This window comes from Ylistrum balloti, unplaced genomic scaffold, assembly GCF_031769215.1.
Source record: "Ylistrum balloti isolate Yb309-2 unplaced genomic scaffold, AGI_CSIRO_Ybal_v1 Utg370800, whole genome shotgun sequence".
Lineage (NCBI taxonomy): Eukaryota > Metazoa > Mollusca > Bivalvia > Pectinida > Pectinidae > Ylistrum > Ylistrum balloti.
Window position 1 is genome coordinate 696,717 of NW_026782466.1, and position 14,731 is coordinate 711,447.

General features: G+C 33.2%; 1 protein-coding gene across 1 annotated transcript in view; it reads left to right on the forward strand.

Moving 5' to 3' along the window:
* Positions 1–14,731, forward strand: part of LOC132558617 (dedicator of cytokinesis protein 4-like) — a 142,159-nt gene that overhangs the window by 49,274 nt on the left and 78,154 nt on the right. The window contains exons 9-25 of the mRNA XM_060223209.1: positions 434–515; positions 807–867; positions 1,747–1,815; positions 2,138–2,210; positions 3,339–3,457; positions 3,932–4,060; positions 8,719–8,843; positions 9,153–9,251; positions 9,507–9,570; positions 10,013–10,119; positions 10,777–10,951; positions 11,613–11,716; positions 12,698–12,790; positions 13,062–13,162; positions 13,718–13,796; positions 14,039–14,091; positions 14,584–14,689. Of these exons, the coding sequence (XP_060079192.1) occupies positions 434–515; positions 807–867; positions 1,747–1,815; positions 2,138–2,210; positions 3,339–3,457; positions 3,932–4,060; positions 8,719–8,843; positions 9,153–9,251; positions 9,507–9,570; positions 10,013–10,119; positions 10,777–10,951; positions 11,613–11,716; positions 12,698–12,790; positions 13,062–13,162; positions 13,718–13,796; positions 14,039–14,091; positions 14,584–14,689 (1,639 nt within the window). The remainder of the gene's footprint in view (positions 1–433; positions 516–806; positions 868–1,746; positions 1,816–2,137; positions 2,211–3,338; positions 3,458–3,931; positions 4,061–8,718; positions 8,844–9,152; positions 9,252–9,506; positions 9,571–10,012; positions 10,120–10,776; positions 10,952–11,612; positions 11,717–12,697; positions 12,791–13,061; positions 13,163–13,717; positions 13,797–14,038; positions 14,092–14,583; positions 14,690–14,731) is intronic.

Sequence of the window (14,731 nt, forward strand, 5' to 3'; positions counted from 1 at the left end):
TTTGTGGAGCAGTTATGTAAATTTAGGGGTTGGGTGTTTGGGATTGGGGTGTGTGGGGGTGGGGTGTGTGGGGATAAGTCATTATTTTTAAGGTAAGAATTTCCTCAAGATCTCTGGATGGAAAAGCAAGGAAAAACTAGAGAATGTACATTGTATAGACAGGAATGGAGAAAAATTATTGTGTATTTTGAAAATGAAATCAACTTTCTGGAATTTGAAAATATCAGGGACGGTTTTACTGTCTAAAGAGAACTGTAGGATAGTAAGTTGCCGAAGAAAAACCTAAGGTAGATAGATAATAGGAGGGAAAATGGATTTAACAAGTTTGTAAGATTTGCAGGTAAGTGTTATAAAAGAGTAATTATTTAAATACAGGGCATTTTAGTGAAACATTTAAATAAAAAAGTAACAAATTGAATTATTTCACTTACAGTGAACAGTTTGAAGTGTGTGTAAGCAAGAATGGCTTTCCACAAGACCCTGACAAAGTTAATGGATACTACGGTCTGTTTTCAGTAAGTACAGCAGTCTCCATATTCACCATATTCTTCCCAATAGTTAGTATAGCATGGTAGAAAAATTTACATCTTTTATGATAATTTTTTTAAAAGAAGTTTCATGAAACTTTTATGAAATTTGATCCTAATTATAATTTTTGCTTTATATTAGTTTTTTAATAATTGGTTTTGTTACTGGAAACTTTTGGTGAATTCATGAAGAATCTAAACTAAACATTTGCTTTGAAAATCATTGTTCATGAAATACCTTTCATGTAAAAATGTGTAATGATCATATTTTAATTTCAGGACTTATCTTCAGAAGATCTGAACAAAACCTTGTTTCTAGTTATCAAAATTTACAGATGTGGTAAGTCTCTGGCATGTATATGATTGATGTCTTTGTGATATTGAAGGTCAGATGACCTCATCAAGGTTATTTTTCAAGATATACTGTCCTTAAATCTATGTGATATTGAAGGTCAAATGACTTTATCAAGGTCAGTTTCCAATATATGCTATCCTTAAATCTAGGTGACAATGAAAGTCAAATGACTTTATCAAGGTCAGTCTCCAATATATACTATCCTTGAATCTAGGTGACATTGAAAGTCAAATGACTTTATCAAGGTCAGTCTCCAATATATACTATCCTTAAATTTATGTGACATTGAAAGTCAAATGACTTTATCAAGGTCAGTCTCCAATATATACTATCCTTAAATTTATGTGACATTGAAAGTCAAATGACTTTATCAAGGTCAGTCTCCAATATATACTATCCTTAAATCTATGTGATGTTGAAGGTCCAATGATCTTATCAAGGACAGTCACCAAGAAACTCAACCTTAACCTATGAGATGTTAAAAAGTCAAATGACCTTATCAAGGGTCATCTTCAAGATGTATAATATACTCTCCCTATATCCATGTATTCATGTTAATATTTCTGTATGCTACAACCTAGACCTAGAATCAATGACTGATAGCCATTGGTGGTCAGACACGAGACCATTACACTAACTGATCCACAAGATGCTACAGGTTTTAGATAGAAATTAGCCCATTTTCCTAATCTCTCTAAACGTTTCCTATTACTGTCATGACACTGTGAAATCTTGGTGCTGATTTAACCCACATGTTGGTTTCTAATTTAATTCTGACTCTTAAAGTGATTCATTTTCTTTTGAACAAAGATCACAAAAATTAGACAGATACACCTCTGTAATTTAAAATTTCTTTGCCCACAGGTAAAATGTTAGCTACAACGCAACAGAAGGGTGCAGGACGTACGTACAGACGTCCATTCGGAGTCGGAGGTAGGTACACCATACTTTTTCATTTACCCATACATTTATGTAAAAATTTAATCTGTTATAAAAAGAAATATTTAGGTTGAACTTGCTTTCTTCAAATATCGTTATTTTCTTGGTATTGTAATGGGTTTTTTTTTTTTATAAATTCATCAATATGGGTGACAATATGTACCCATACAGTCCATATGAAGTGATACATTTGATATTCAGATAGGACTGTTTTCAGATTACTGGCTTTTCCACAGAACATATACAAAATAGAGATTGATATTTGTATTGCTTCTGAAGCTAACATTGTTTTAAGATGTATATTTGAATATTTCAGTGATGAAGGTTGAGGAAGTGAGACATATGTCTTCCACAGATAAGGAGTATGAAACAATGATGAAGGTCACCAGGTAATGTCTGCTTCGTCAAAACTAAAGTGAAGTGAACTTTAAAATCCTACCTGGCAACAATTCTTCTTTTAAAACAAAATCTGGCATAAATATTATGACTCGACATTATCAGGTTCTGGGGAAAGATACAGCTTTGTCATGTACATTGCGATCACACTAGTGGTTAAGAAGTCCTAAAAAAGAACTCACTAACCAGGTATTAGTTTTGGTCAAGGTCATTGTTACTAATAATAAATTTTAAAAGAAATTCTGTTTTTAGACATATTTTCATCAGATCTCTCTGGTTTGTTTACCTTAAACTTATTTTTTAACAGGTACAATTTCATTGTCAATATTACTGACAGGTACAATTTCATTGTCAATATTACTGGCAGGTACAATTTCATTGTCAATATTACTGACAGGTACAATTTCATTGTCAATATTACTGGCAGGTACAATTTACATTGTCAATATTACTGACAGGTACAATTTACATTGTCAATATTACTGACAGGTACAATTTACATTGTCAATATTACTGGCAGGTACAATTTCATTGTCAATATTACTGACAGGTACAATTTACATTGTCAATATTACTGGCAGGTACAATTTACATTGTCAATAAATTCATGATCAAAATCACTTACGATAATTGAAAGATTAGAAAAATAGCATATTGTCTTTTTCACAGCTGTATTTCTGACAAATTTCCATGAATCTTCCCATAGATTTTTGCAAATAGTGTATCACTCCTACCATAGATCCAGTGACAGGTAATTAGCCCACTCATATCTGATTTTCATCTTCAAAACAAAAGAGAGAATCTTTTACATTGTTTTTCAATAAGCTCTCTTTCTCTGCTTGAAGATTATGTGTTTGGCTTCTGGGTTCTTTGAGGAGTAAACACAGTATACCATTTTGAATGGGACAAGGTCAAGGTCGCTATCACTAAAGTCAGAATCTTACAATACAGACTGATATAATAAGATTAAAGTTAACGATGACCTTGACCTTCTACTAACAGTGACCTTAACCTTCTGCTGTTAGGGTATATATTTCCAATTTCAAATATTCTGTTTAAGATTTGGTGTTGATTTGTTTGTCAAATTTTATCTTAACACTTTTGAATTGATTCTACCTCAGTTGTGTGGACAGTGAGAACTCCTTCCCAGATCAACATGAGAGCCTGATCAGGAAGGCTCTGCAGGAAAAGAGTGGCAGCAGACTAGGAGCAAGCTTTAAGGAAGATAAAGTTAATTTAGGTAATACAGAATAATTCAGGTCACAGTTACCTAATCAAGACAGATCAGCAACATGACAAAGTATAACTAGTTCTACGAAAAGAAAACAATTTCTTGTCATGTTTTGAGGTTTAGATATAACTCCGACAGAAAATTGTGTTGCTTGATATTTTTTGTATCAAAGAGATATTTTTGGTTGTTGGGGTGTTGACTATAAGTTACTAGCTGGTAAAATCAATATTTTTGGTATTGATGGTGATTTTAACTCTACTTTACCACCTAGTAGTAGCATACCTGGGACTTCCAGAGGCTGAAGAATCATTGTGCCAGCCTGTATGTGGAATCACAACAAATTGCACCTTTTTGAGTTAGAAAAATCTGTTACTTTGGTCAACCTGTACCCTTATTTATCTAAATACATAGTACCTAGTATACAGTCATCTTTTATGACCTTTTAAAAAATCTGATTAATTTTCTTTTATTTTTTTTCTACAGGTGTTACATTTTCATTCAAGATGTTCCAAGGTGACCTACAAGCAATCAAAACAGAGGAGGCCATCTTGTTTTCCAAGGGAGTTACTGTGATACCGAAACTCAGTTTTACTGATCTTATCATTAACCCAGGTAAGCATACAGACAGGTAGCGATTGTACCAGGTAGTTGATACATGACCTAGCCATATTAATTGTACGTTTTATCTTATAAAACAATCATTTGCTATGTATGAATCCTGGCATAGTGCTGAGAGGATTAAAAATTGGATTTTTAAAAGTTTATAGGGTTTGTATCTTCTAGTATTTCATTGATAGATATTTATAATATGTTCCAATAAAAGAATATGTGTTTAATAGTATTGTTTAGTGTTTTCTATCTTGTACATAGTGTTATGTGTGTGTGAATAGAAAACATCTGTACACTGTAATTATAATAGCTTGTGTACAATGTCACTGTTATGTGTGTACTGATAGAACAGTTTGTGTACAATGTCACTGTTATGTGTGTACTGATAGAACAGTTTGTGTACAATGTCATTGTTATGTGTGTACTGATAGAACAGCTTGTGTACAATGTCACTGTTATGTGTGTATTGATAGAATAGTTTGTGTACATTGTCACTGTTATGTGTGTACTGATAGAACAGTTTGTGTACAATGTCACTGTTATGTGTGTATTGATAGAATAGTTTGTGTACATTGTCACTGTTATGTGTGTACTGATAGAACAGTTTGTGTACAATGTCACTGTTATGTGTGTACTGATAGAACAGTTTGTGTACAATGTCACTGTTATGTGTGTACTGATAGAACAGTTTGTGCACAATGTCACTGTTATGTGTGTACTGATAGAACAGTTTGTGTACAATGTCACTGTTATGTGTGTGCTGATATAAGAATTGGTGTATGATATGATTGCTATGTGTACTGATAGGTCAATTTAATTGTATTATACGTAGTGATGTGTAGTAAGAGAATATCCTGTTTTACATTAGCTCTCTATTTGGATTCGACTGCCAATGGTACGTGGTAGATCAGTTACCTTCCCTCTTAAGTTCATTATATTTTGTTTTGACGTTAGTGATGGAAAGTTTCTGTTGTGAATTTTAAAGTTTGATGTCGGTGTTCTTCTTTCAATATTCCTTGATTTTTTTACAGCCTGTTTTTTGTTACCTGATGGAGTTGTCATTATGTTGTATTTTACATATACTGTTGTAAAATTTTCCTCTTCTTATCTTCAAGTAGAAACTTATTGATAAGGTGTTTTAAATCCAGGTGATTCATAAGTTTAACTAAACTAATTAAACAAGAAAGCAATAATTCTTATTTGTGGTTTCAAGGGTAATGTAAACAACCTACATATTATGCCATTTAGATGATTTAGTGTCATAAATTAACCTACAAAACCCATACCTGTATACATATAGTGATAAATAGCCTACAAAACCCATACCTGTATATATATATAGTGTTGAATAACCTACAAAACCCATATCTGTATACATATAGTGTTGTATAACCTACAGAACACATACCTGTATACATATAGTGTTGTATAACCTACAGAACACATACCTGTATACATATAGTGTTGTATAACCTACAGAACACATACCTGTATACATATAGTGTTGTATAACCTACAGAACACATACCTGTATACATATAGTGTTGTATAACCTACAGAACACATACCTGTATACATATAGTGTTGTGTAACCTACAGAACACATACCTGTATATATATATAGTGTTGAATAACCTACAAAACCCATACCTGTATACATATAGTGTTGTATAACCTACAGAACACATACCTGTATATACATATAGTGTTGTATAACCTACAGAACACATACCTGTATATACATATAGTGTTGTATAACCTACAGAACACATACCTGTATACATATAGTGTTGTATAACCTACAGAACACATACCTGTATACATATAGTGTTGTATAACCTACAAAACACATACCTGTATACATATAGTGTTGTATAACCTACAGAACCCATACCTGTATATACATATAGTGTTGTATAACCTACAGAACACATACCTGTATACATATAGTGTTGTATAACCTACAGAACACATACCTGTATATATATATAGTGTTGAATAACCTACAAAACCCATACCTGTATACATATAGTGTTGTATAACCTACAGAACACATACCTGTATACATATAGTGTTGTGTAACCTACAGAACACATACCTGTATACATATAGTGATAAATAGTGTTGAATAACCTACAAAACCCATACCTGTATATATATATAGTGTTGAATGACCTACAAAACCCATACCTGTATACATATAGTGTTGAATAACTTACAAAACCCATACCTGTATACACATAGTGTTGTATAACCTACAGAACACATACCTGTATAAATATAGTGTTGTATAACCTACAGAACACATACCTGTTTACATATAGTGTTGTATAACCTACAGAACACATACCTGTATACATGTAGTGTTGTATAACCTACAGAACACATACCTGTATATATATAGTGTTGTATAACCTACAGAACACATACCTGTATATACATATAGTGTTGAATAACCTACAGAACACATACCTATATACACATAGTGTTGAATAACAAATCATCTATCACATCATTTTATTAAGTTTGATTATCGTCACATTACAGAATTTCGTCAAACATGCCATTATCTAGAGGCTACATCGGTATATTTTCGAATGTTGATGCATGAAAGTTAATTCTTTTTATCAGATTGCTGAAATTGAAGTGTGTCTCAATATTTCAGAAGTTTAAAAATAACCATGAACAAAATATTCATTTTTGAATCCTGTATTCATTTGTCTTAATAAATAGTTTGAAATTAATGGCAATTGATACTATCACACGATATTTACGTCTCTATCACATAAATTGTGTGGATAAGTTTACTTATATAAAATTCCACTGTAAAGTGTGTTAATTTTAAATCTAAACCCTTTCTGTATCTTATCTCTGTAGATATTTTCTGCTTGATGTATGTTTTAACTATTGACTGATCTATGGTTTGACTGTTAACCTATGATCCACTGATACATCTTTGTTATCTGTTTAATTATACAACTTTATTATATTTCTTATTTGCCTTACTTTTCCAGCAATAAGTTCATGCCAGGAAATAATCACACCCCCATAGTATATTGCTGTTCAGTGAAAAAAGAAAAGAAATAAACCAAAATAGAAATAAGATGAATAATAAAAACAAATGCTATTCAGTTGTCTCGAAAATAAGCCCTACAATATATATTGCTGTTCAGTGAAAAAAGAACAAAAAACAAACCAAATGCATTTTCATTGTCCTGAAATAAGGTTCCCTCCCCCTCCCCCCATAATTTGTGTCAAAACTACTGTGATAAATACAGTAATTGACCGTTATAATGTTATGTTGTATCAAAATATAAACATCAGTCACAAATTGTTGTCTACGTAGCTTTACTTATTGTTGTGGTGAAATTACTCCTCTTCCATCACTGACAGACAGCTCAAGTCTATAGAATCTTCTACCATCACTGACAGACAGCTCAAGTCTATAGAATCTTCTACCATCACTGACAGACAGCTCAAGTCTATAGAATCTTCTACCATCACTGACAGACAGCTCAAGTCTATAGAATCTTCTACCATCACTGACAGACAGCTTAAGTCTCTAGAATCTTCTACCATCACAGACAGAAAGATTAAGTCTATAGAATCTTCTACCATCACAGACAGAAAGATTAAGTCTATAGAATCTTCTACCATCACAGACAGACAGCTTAAGTCTATAGAATCTTCTACCATCACTGACAGACAGCTTATGTCTATAGGCTCTTCTACCATCACTGACAGACAGCTTATGTCTATAGGATCTTCTACCATCACTGACAGACAGCTTAAGTCTATAGAATCTTCTACCATCACTGACAGACAGCTGAAGTCTATAGAATCTTCTTCCATCACAGACAGACAGCTTAAGTCTATAGAATCTTCTACCATCACTGACAGACAGCTTAAGTCTATAGGATCTTCTACCATCACTGACAGACAGCTTAAGTCTATAGAATCTTCTACCATCACTGACAGACAGCTTAAGTCTATAGAATCTTCTACCATCACTGACAGACAGCTCAAGTCTATAGAATCTTCTTCCATCACTGACAGACAGCTTAAGTCTATAGAATCTTCTTCCATCACTGACAGACAGCTTAAGTCTATAGAATCTTCTTCCATCACTGACAGACAGCTTAAGTCTATAGAATCTTCTACCATCACTGACAGACAGCTTAAGTCTATAGAATCTTCTTCCATCACTGACAGACAGCTTAAGTCTATAGAATCTTCTACCATCACTGACAGACAGCTTAAGTCTATAGAATCTTCTACCATCACAGACAGACAGCTCAAGTCTATAGGATCTTCTACCATCACTGACAGACAGCTTAAGTCTGTAGAATCTTCTTCCATCACTGACAGACAGCTTAAGTCAGATTTCCAAATCAGATTCCAGAATCCGTATCAAAAAGTTGTAACATTTGATATAACTTACTGTGTTTTTTCATCATCAAATCCTTGATCTGTTTTATGCTTTTTCCACATCTTAAAATTAAAATTTTTATATCCATATATGAAAAAAATAACAGTGATGAATATGTTTAGAAGCTTTGTTTTTGTGTAAATACCTGCCAAACTTTTTTTTCTCTGTCATTAACTACCAAAGAATACTGAACTCTCTCTTGATGATGACCTCAAGAGTTTTATCTCCCCAGGTCAATTGAGGAATGACATCTACCTGACACTAGTCAGTGGGGAGTATGATCGTGGCAAGAAAAAGTCGGAGAAGAACGTAGAAATAGTTGTGACTGCACTTGACTCTAACGGAGTAGAAATCAAGGTACATATGGCTTATACCTTCGGGTCTGATGTGGTACATTTGAAAGTATATGGCACACTTTACAAATCAGTCATTGTTTCTTTTGAGAATACTTACACACATATTATATATGATTTTTTCACATGACTGTCGCATATAGACAACATTGTAATCATAATTTACTTTAATATGATTTTGCATATTGCTGTTGATGTTTTTTTGATATCCACTACAAACAAAATTGTGATTTTGTCACAACGAATGCTTTTAGATCTCGCATGCTACTACATTTATCAAAAACCTTGAATTTATTTTGTTTGTTTGTTTCAGAACTGTATGAGCTTTGGATGTGGAGAGAAACCGCAAACCAATTTTTACTCGACAATCTATTACCATGACAACAGTCCACAGTGGAACGAAACAGTCAGGGTGAGGACAAATACCTATTTTGAAGATTTCTAACATGGAAATATTTCAATTTAACTGTAAATTGTTAAAGAAAATAAAACTTTTTGTTTGTTATTTACAAGACCAAAATTTTTTGAAAATATAACTTTTTGGCTTGTTTTTTACAAGACCAAAATGTCTAAAAATTAAGACTTTTTGGTTTGAATTTAAAAGGCTAAAAATTTTACCATGTGGAGAGAAGAAGCCAATTAATGGGCGTGTTTGTTTCTGTTACAGTTATCAGTGCCAATGGAAATGCTACCTAAATCCCTAATTAGATTTGATATTTATCATTGTTCAAGTAAGTTATCTTTCTGTTTTTTCTCTTCACTACTGGTATACGGTTTTAACCAACTGTTATTTAGGTTATATAGGTAAGCAGGCCTCACAGACAAGGCCATTATTTAGGGTTGTACTTTCAATATATTTCTGGAGCAGTCAGCAGCAATCAAGGGAGAAATTTTAGTGTTGAATGTCAATATCCATGTGATGATAGTATAATACAATGTTATGTTTATATATGAAGAAACAAATCCTTTATGAATATAAAAATTTGACAGCTCTTTACCCAGAGACATAAAGGAAAGTATTTACTGACCCAGAGATATAATGGAAAGCATTTTCTGATTAAATGTGATTCATACATGAATTTGTATCATGTTTCTGTATATAATTTGTTTTTAATAGCCATGCACAATACAAAGGAAAGATCATATAATTATTAATATTTTCATTCATTTCAGCTAGAGGAAGAGAAAGTAAGAAACCAGTAGGATTTGCTTTCTTATGTGTAACTAACAACGAGGACATTGTTATACACGACGGGTCACATGACCTGTGTATATACCAGGTAAGAGGTTAATTATTGGCATATGTCATCATTAGAAGACTCTAAAATTGTCATACATACTATCATATATATATAGATATATCAGGCGGTAAGCCCACCAATGTCTATTGATGTTTGAACAACTGTGCAATAAGCCCAACCAAACTTTGAATCAGAACCAGTATGTTTGCCCTTTGGACTTATTGTCCTGTAAGCCAATCCATGGACCTGGGGTAAAATGTTTGTGTTGACCTCCATGATTTACTACCCTGTAATAAGCCCACCTCTTATTTTGGATATGAATCTGTATATTGGTCTGTGGACTTATTGTCCTGTAATAAGCCCACCCCTGATTTTGGATATAAATCTGTATGCACATTGCATAAGAGTGATCTCTTTTGGGATACATGCCAACTTTTAAAAATTTCCAGTGGTGAAATTGCTGGAAAAATCAGGAAAGTAGCATCATTGACCTGTTTCTATTTTCTACAAATTTGTACCTTATAAGTGATTTTAAGCAGTGAACAGATTTTTCAAGTTTTGAAAACAAAAATGAAGATGTGCAGATAGCATGTATTTAATATAAAGGTCAAATTTTTGGAGTTACCTTCCAAAATAGATTGATTTGACCAGTTACTGATGGTGTTAGATTGGAATGCAGTGTTGTATAATTGACAGTGTGAGGACATCAGCAAGGTGGTATTCAGGAAGTATCGAAGACTGCCATATTTGTATGATGACACTGGAGAGGCAAGAATGTCCATGTTTCCTAGCAACCAGCCCTACAAGAAAAGTGCAAAAGAGAAATTGACCGTGAAGACTCAGCTGTGCTCTACCAAATACACCCAGACAAGTGAGTTTTATAGCTACAGACTTCCCGAGAGAAGCAAAAACTCTGGGATATTCAACAAGATGTCGTCTCACTGCATGTTCACTTTTGTTTCCTGTATCTGAATTTGGCTGTATGTGGCAATGAATAATTCAAAATGGTGACTAAATCCTCCCCGAGATCTGGATTAGACGTACATAAATATGTGGTTCTTGATTAATCTGTCTGGTCATTGGGTTTAAAATTTAACATGCAGTAAAGTAATATGAGTGTACTTTAACATATGTACCTACAGTATACTTAAAAGCTGTATAAAAAGAGTGTTGTCTACCGATAGCCATGTGATATGTTCTTAGGTAATCTTTTGGGTGACCTTTCTGACTTCAGTGTCCTTAAGTGACCTTTTGGGTGACCTTTCCCACTTTTATGTCCTTAGTTTAACTCTTGGGTGACCTTTCTGACTTAAGTGTCCTTAAGTGACCTCTTGGGTGACCTTTCCGACTTTAGTGTCCTTAGGTGACCTTTTGGGTGACCTTTATGACTTTTATATCCATAGGTGACCTTTTTGGTGACCTTTCTGACTTAAGTGTCCTTAGTTGATCTCTGGAGTGACATTTCTGACTTTAATGACTTAAGTGTCCTTAAGTGACTTCTTGGATGACCTTTCTGACTTTAATAACCTTAGGTGACCTTTTGGGCCTACTGCAGTGGAAACTTCCAGAAAACCAGCAGCGTCTCCCTACAATATTGGACCAATTCAGTAAAATAGAGGGCGTTGAAATCATGAAGGTATGTATGACCTATGACCTTCATATTTAACTAGACTGTTATATATCAAACAAGGAAGATCAAGTCTGTTAGTAACTTTGCTTTGAGATTATATAAAAGACAGATTTAATGTGCAAAGAAAACATCAAATTCAGAGGTTACCTACTTTCTGATATATATAAACTTGAACTGTATTCACAAAATCTTTCTTATGAAAAGAGTAACTTAAACTACAGTAATTCAGTAGAAAAGTGAATCAATGTTATTTCATTGTGCTGTAATAAGCCCACCATCTTATTTGGTCAGATATCAAATGCTTGTCTGCTGGGCATGTTGTAAGTTAGTAGTTGGTTCAATATTTTGATATAGTATATAAAAGGGAGTGAAACCAAATCTCTGCTCTGATTTTGAAATAGAAATCTGATAAAATCAAAAGAAATTAAGCTGAGTACTATCAGATTGTCAAGTGGATTAAGTAAATGCCAACATCTATATTCAACAATCTTTTAAAAAGTGATGTTGATAATAACAAATCATTATCTCAATTAGCATGTATGCTATGTAACCTTGTTATTGTGATGGTGCTATAATGTAAATATCCTATGTTATCTTGACCTTACATTACTGTGATAGTATGTCATGTTACATAACCTTGACCTTCTAATACTATGATAGTATAAAGTATTATTTGACCCTGTAATTCTATGATAATGTAAAGTGTTATATGACCTTGACCTTGTAATATCACGACAGTATCAATTGTTATATGACCTTGACCTTGTAATACTATGGTAGTATAAAGTGTCAAATAACCTTGACCTTGTAATACTATGATAGTATAAAGTGTAATATAACCTTAACCTTGTAATTCTTTGATAATATAAAGTGTTATATGACCTTGACCTTGTAATATTATGATAGTATAAAATGTTACATAATCTTGACATTGTAATACCTATACTGCATAGATTGAGTTAATATAACTTTGACCTTGCCCTTCAGTTCCTCCCTGATGTGCTGGACTCTCTCTTTGCCATCATGACAGACGGCTTTGCTAATGAAGACACCAACACCTCCAAAGTGTTCCAAGTTCTGGTAAAATTATCAGTTTCTTCAGCTAAAGGAATATTATAGGGAGAAAAATATTGAAACTATGTTAAATTTGGGCCCTCCTGGTGTAAATCATCTTCAACTATGTAAGAAGATTGATAAAACCTAGTAATTTTCTGAAATAGCTAGATAACTTTGTTGAAAGGAATGGTTTCCAATTACTTTTATTATAAAAAAGAGCATGTGGTAAATAAAATAGATAATAAAAATAAGTGTTGAGATTGCTAAATTCACGAACATGATTGAACATCCACAGGTCTACGTACTGAACCTCCTAAGGGACAGTCGGTTTGTCACCTTCTTACCTGTGCTAGAGAACTACCTGTCCGGCCAATTTTCCTCACCTGTAGTTCACAGGTAAGTCTGACCAATCACCTGTAGTTCACTTGTAAGTCTGACCAATCACCTGTAATTACAAGTAAGGTTAGAACAGTTCTCACCAGTAGTTCACAAGTAAGTTTGAACAGTTCTCCTCACCTATAGTTCATAGATGAATCTGACCAATTTTCCATCTGTACTTTACAAGTAAGGTTACATATAATTATGTTTGATTGTCTAGAATGTATATCTGAGTTTACTGAAAATGGATTCAATAGAAAATTAGAATATTCCTAACCGAGTTTACATTTAAATTCTTTCATCTTCAATAAAATCACTTTTAGATGAAATTTAGCATGATTATTTCTTGGGGTAGATAATGTACACATCCCACTTAGCTTCCCAATGACCTCTGTATAAAAGCGAAGAAAAAAAATGACTTCTATAAATGTCAACTATTATTATTTCAACTACTTGTATTATGAGAAGGGAGATAACTCTTATATTGACCACTGATATAATCTATAAGGAAGGATACTTATACTGTAAGTCTTCAGCGTTTGTTTATTATTTGTCATTGTTTGTTTTTTACAGAGATATGCTGAAATGTTTTGCTGAGGGGATACATTGTTACTGTGAAGGCGGGGTCTTCACAGTGTCTCTCTGTCTAAAGGTAAACAATCCTTCTAGTGTTTCCATCACTTACTGTGATCCTCACAGTGTCTTTATCACTTACAAAACTTATCATATTTATCTTGCACATATCCTGAAAAAAAATATGATTTTGCAAAAAAAAGGAAGATAAAAAAGTCAAACCACAAGGAACTCTAAATTTAACCTTTAGATATTTTTATCAAGAAATTTTGAGTCAGTATTTAATGTTACCTGGTGTGAAATTTTATTTGTTCTATACAGGTGTTAGAACAGATTCTACGGTTTGTGGTGCGATCCAGAGAACTACAGCTCAGGTACATATAACTCTATGGTCTCAGTCAATCATCTGTGTGAACCAGTTATATAACTCTATGGTTTGAGCCAATCAGCTTTGTGAACCAATTATATAACTCCATGGTCTCAGTCAATCAGCTGTGTGAACCAATTATATAACTCTATGGTCGCAGTCAATCAGCTGTGTGAACCAGTTTAGTGAGAGTTCCAATCTAGGACTTGGTGACTGATAGTGTAAGGAAATATGATTATTACATCAATGGAAACATACCAGGTGTAATAATATATAACTGACTATTAAAGATTTATCAAATACACTGTAAGAATTTAATATGAACATTGGGAACATGTCCAAGCATTAATTTTTTTTCTGAAATCTTTTTAAAACTAAAATGAAATCTTCATGTTACATGTTAAACACGAAAATACTAGCCAAGGGTGTTTTTGTAGACAATGTATGTGTAAAACCTTCTCTAACATCAATATACAGTTATGATGTCATTGTTTAACAGCCTCGGCAGTGGAGATGAGATTGAATTCAAGAAGAATCTTCAGGACCTTTTTGCTAAGATGGGGGAGCTGGTGTCACGTAATAATGACAGGACAAAGATATCCCAGGTCAGTCTGAATCAAAATTTTAAACACGTAGATAATAAATTT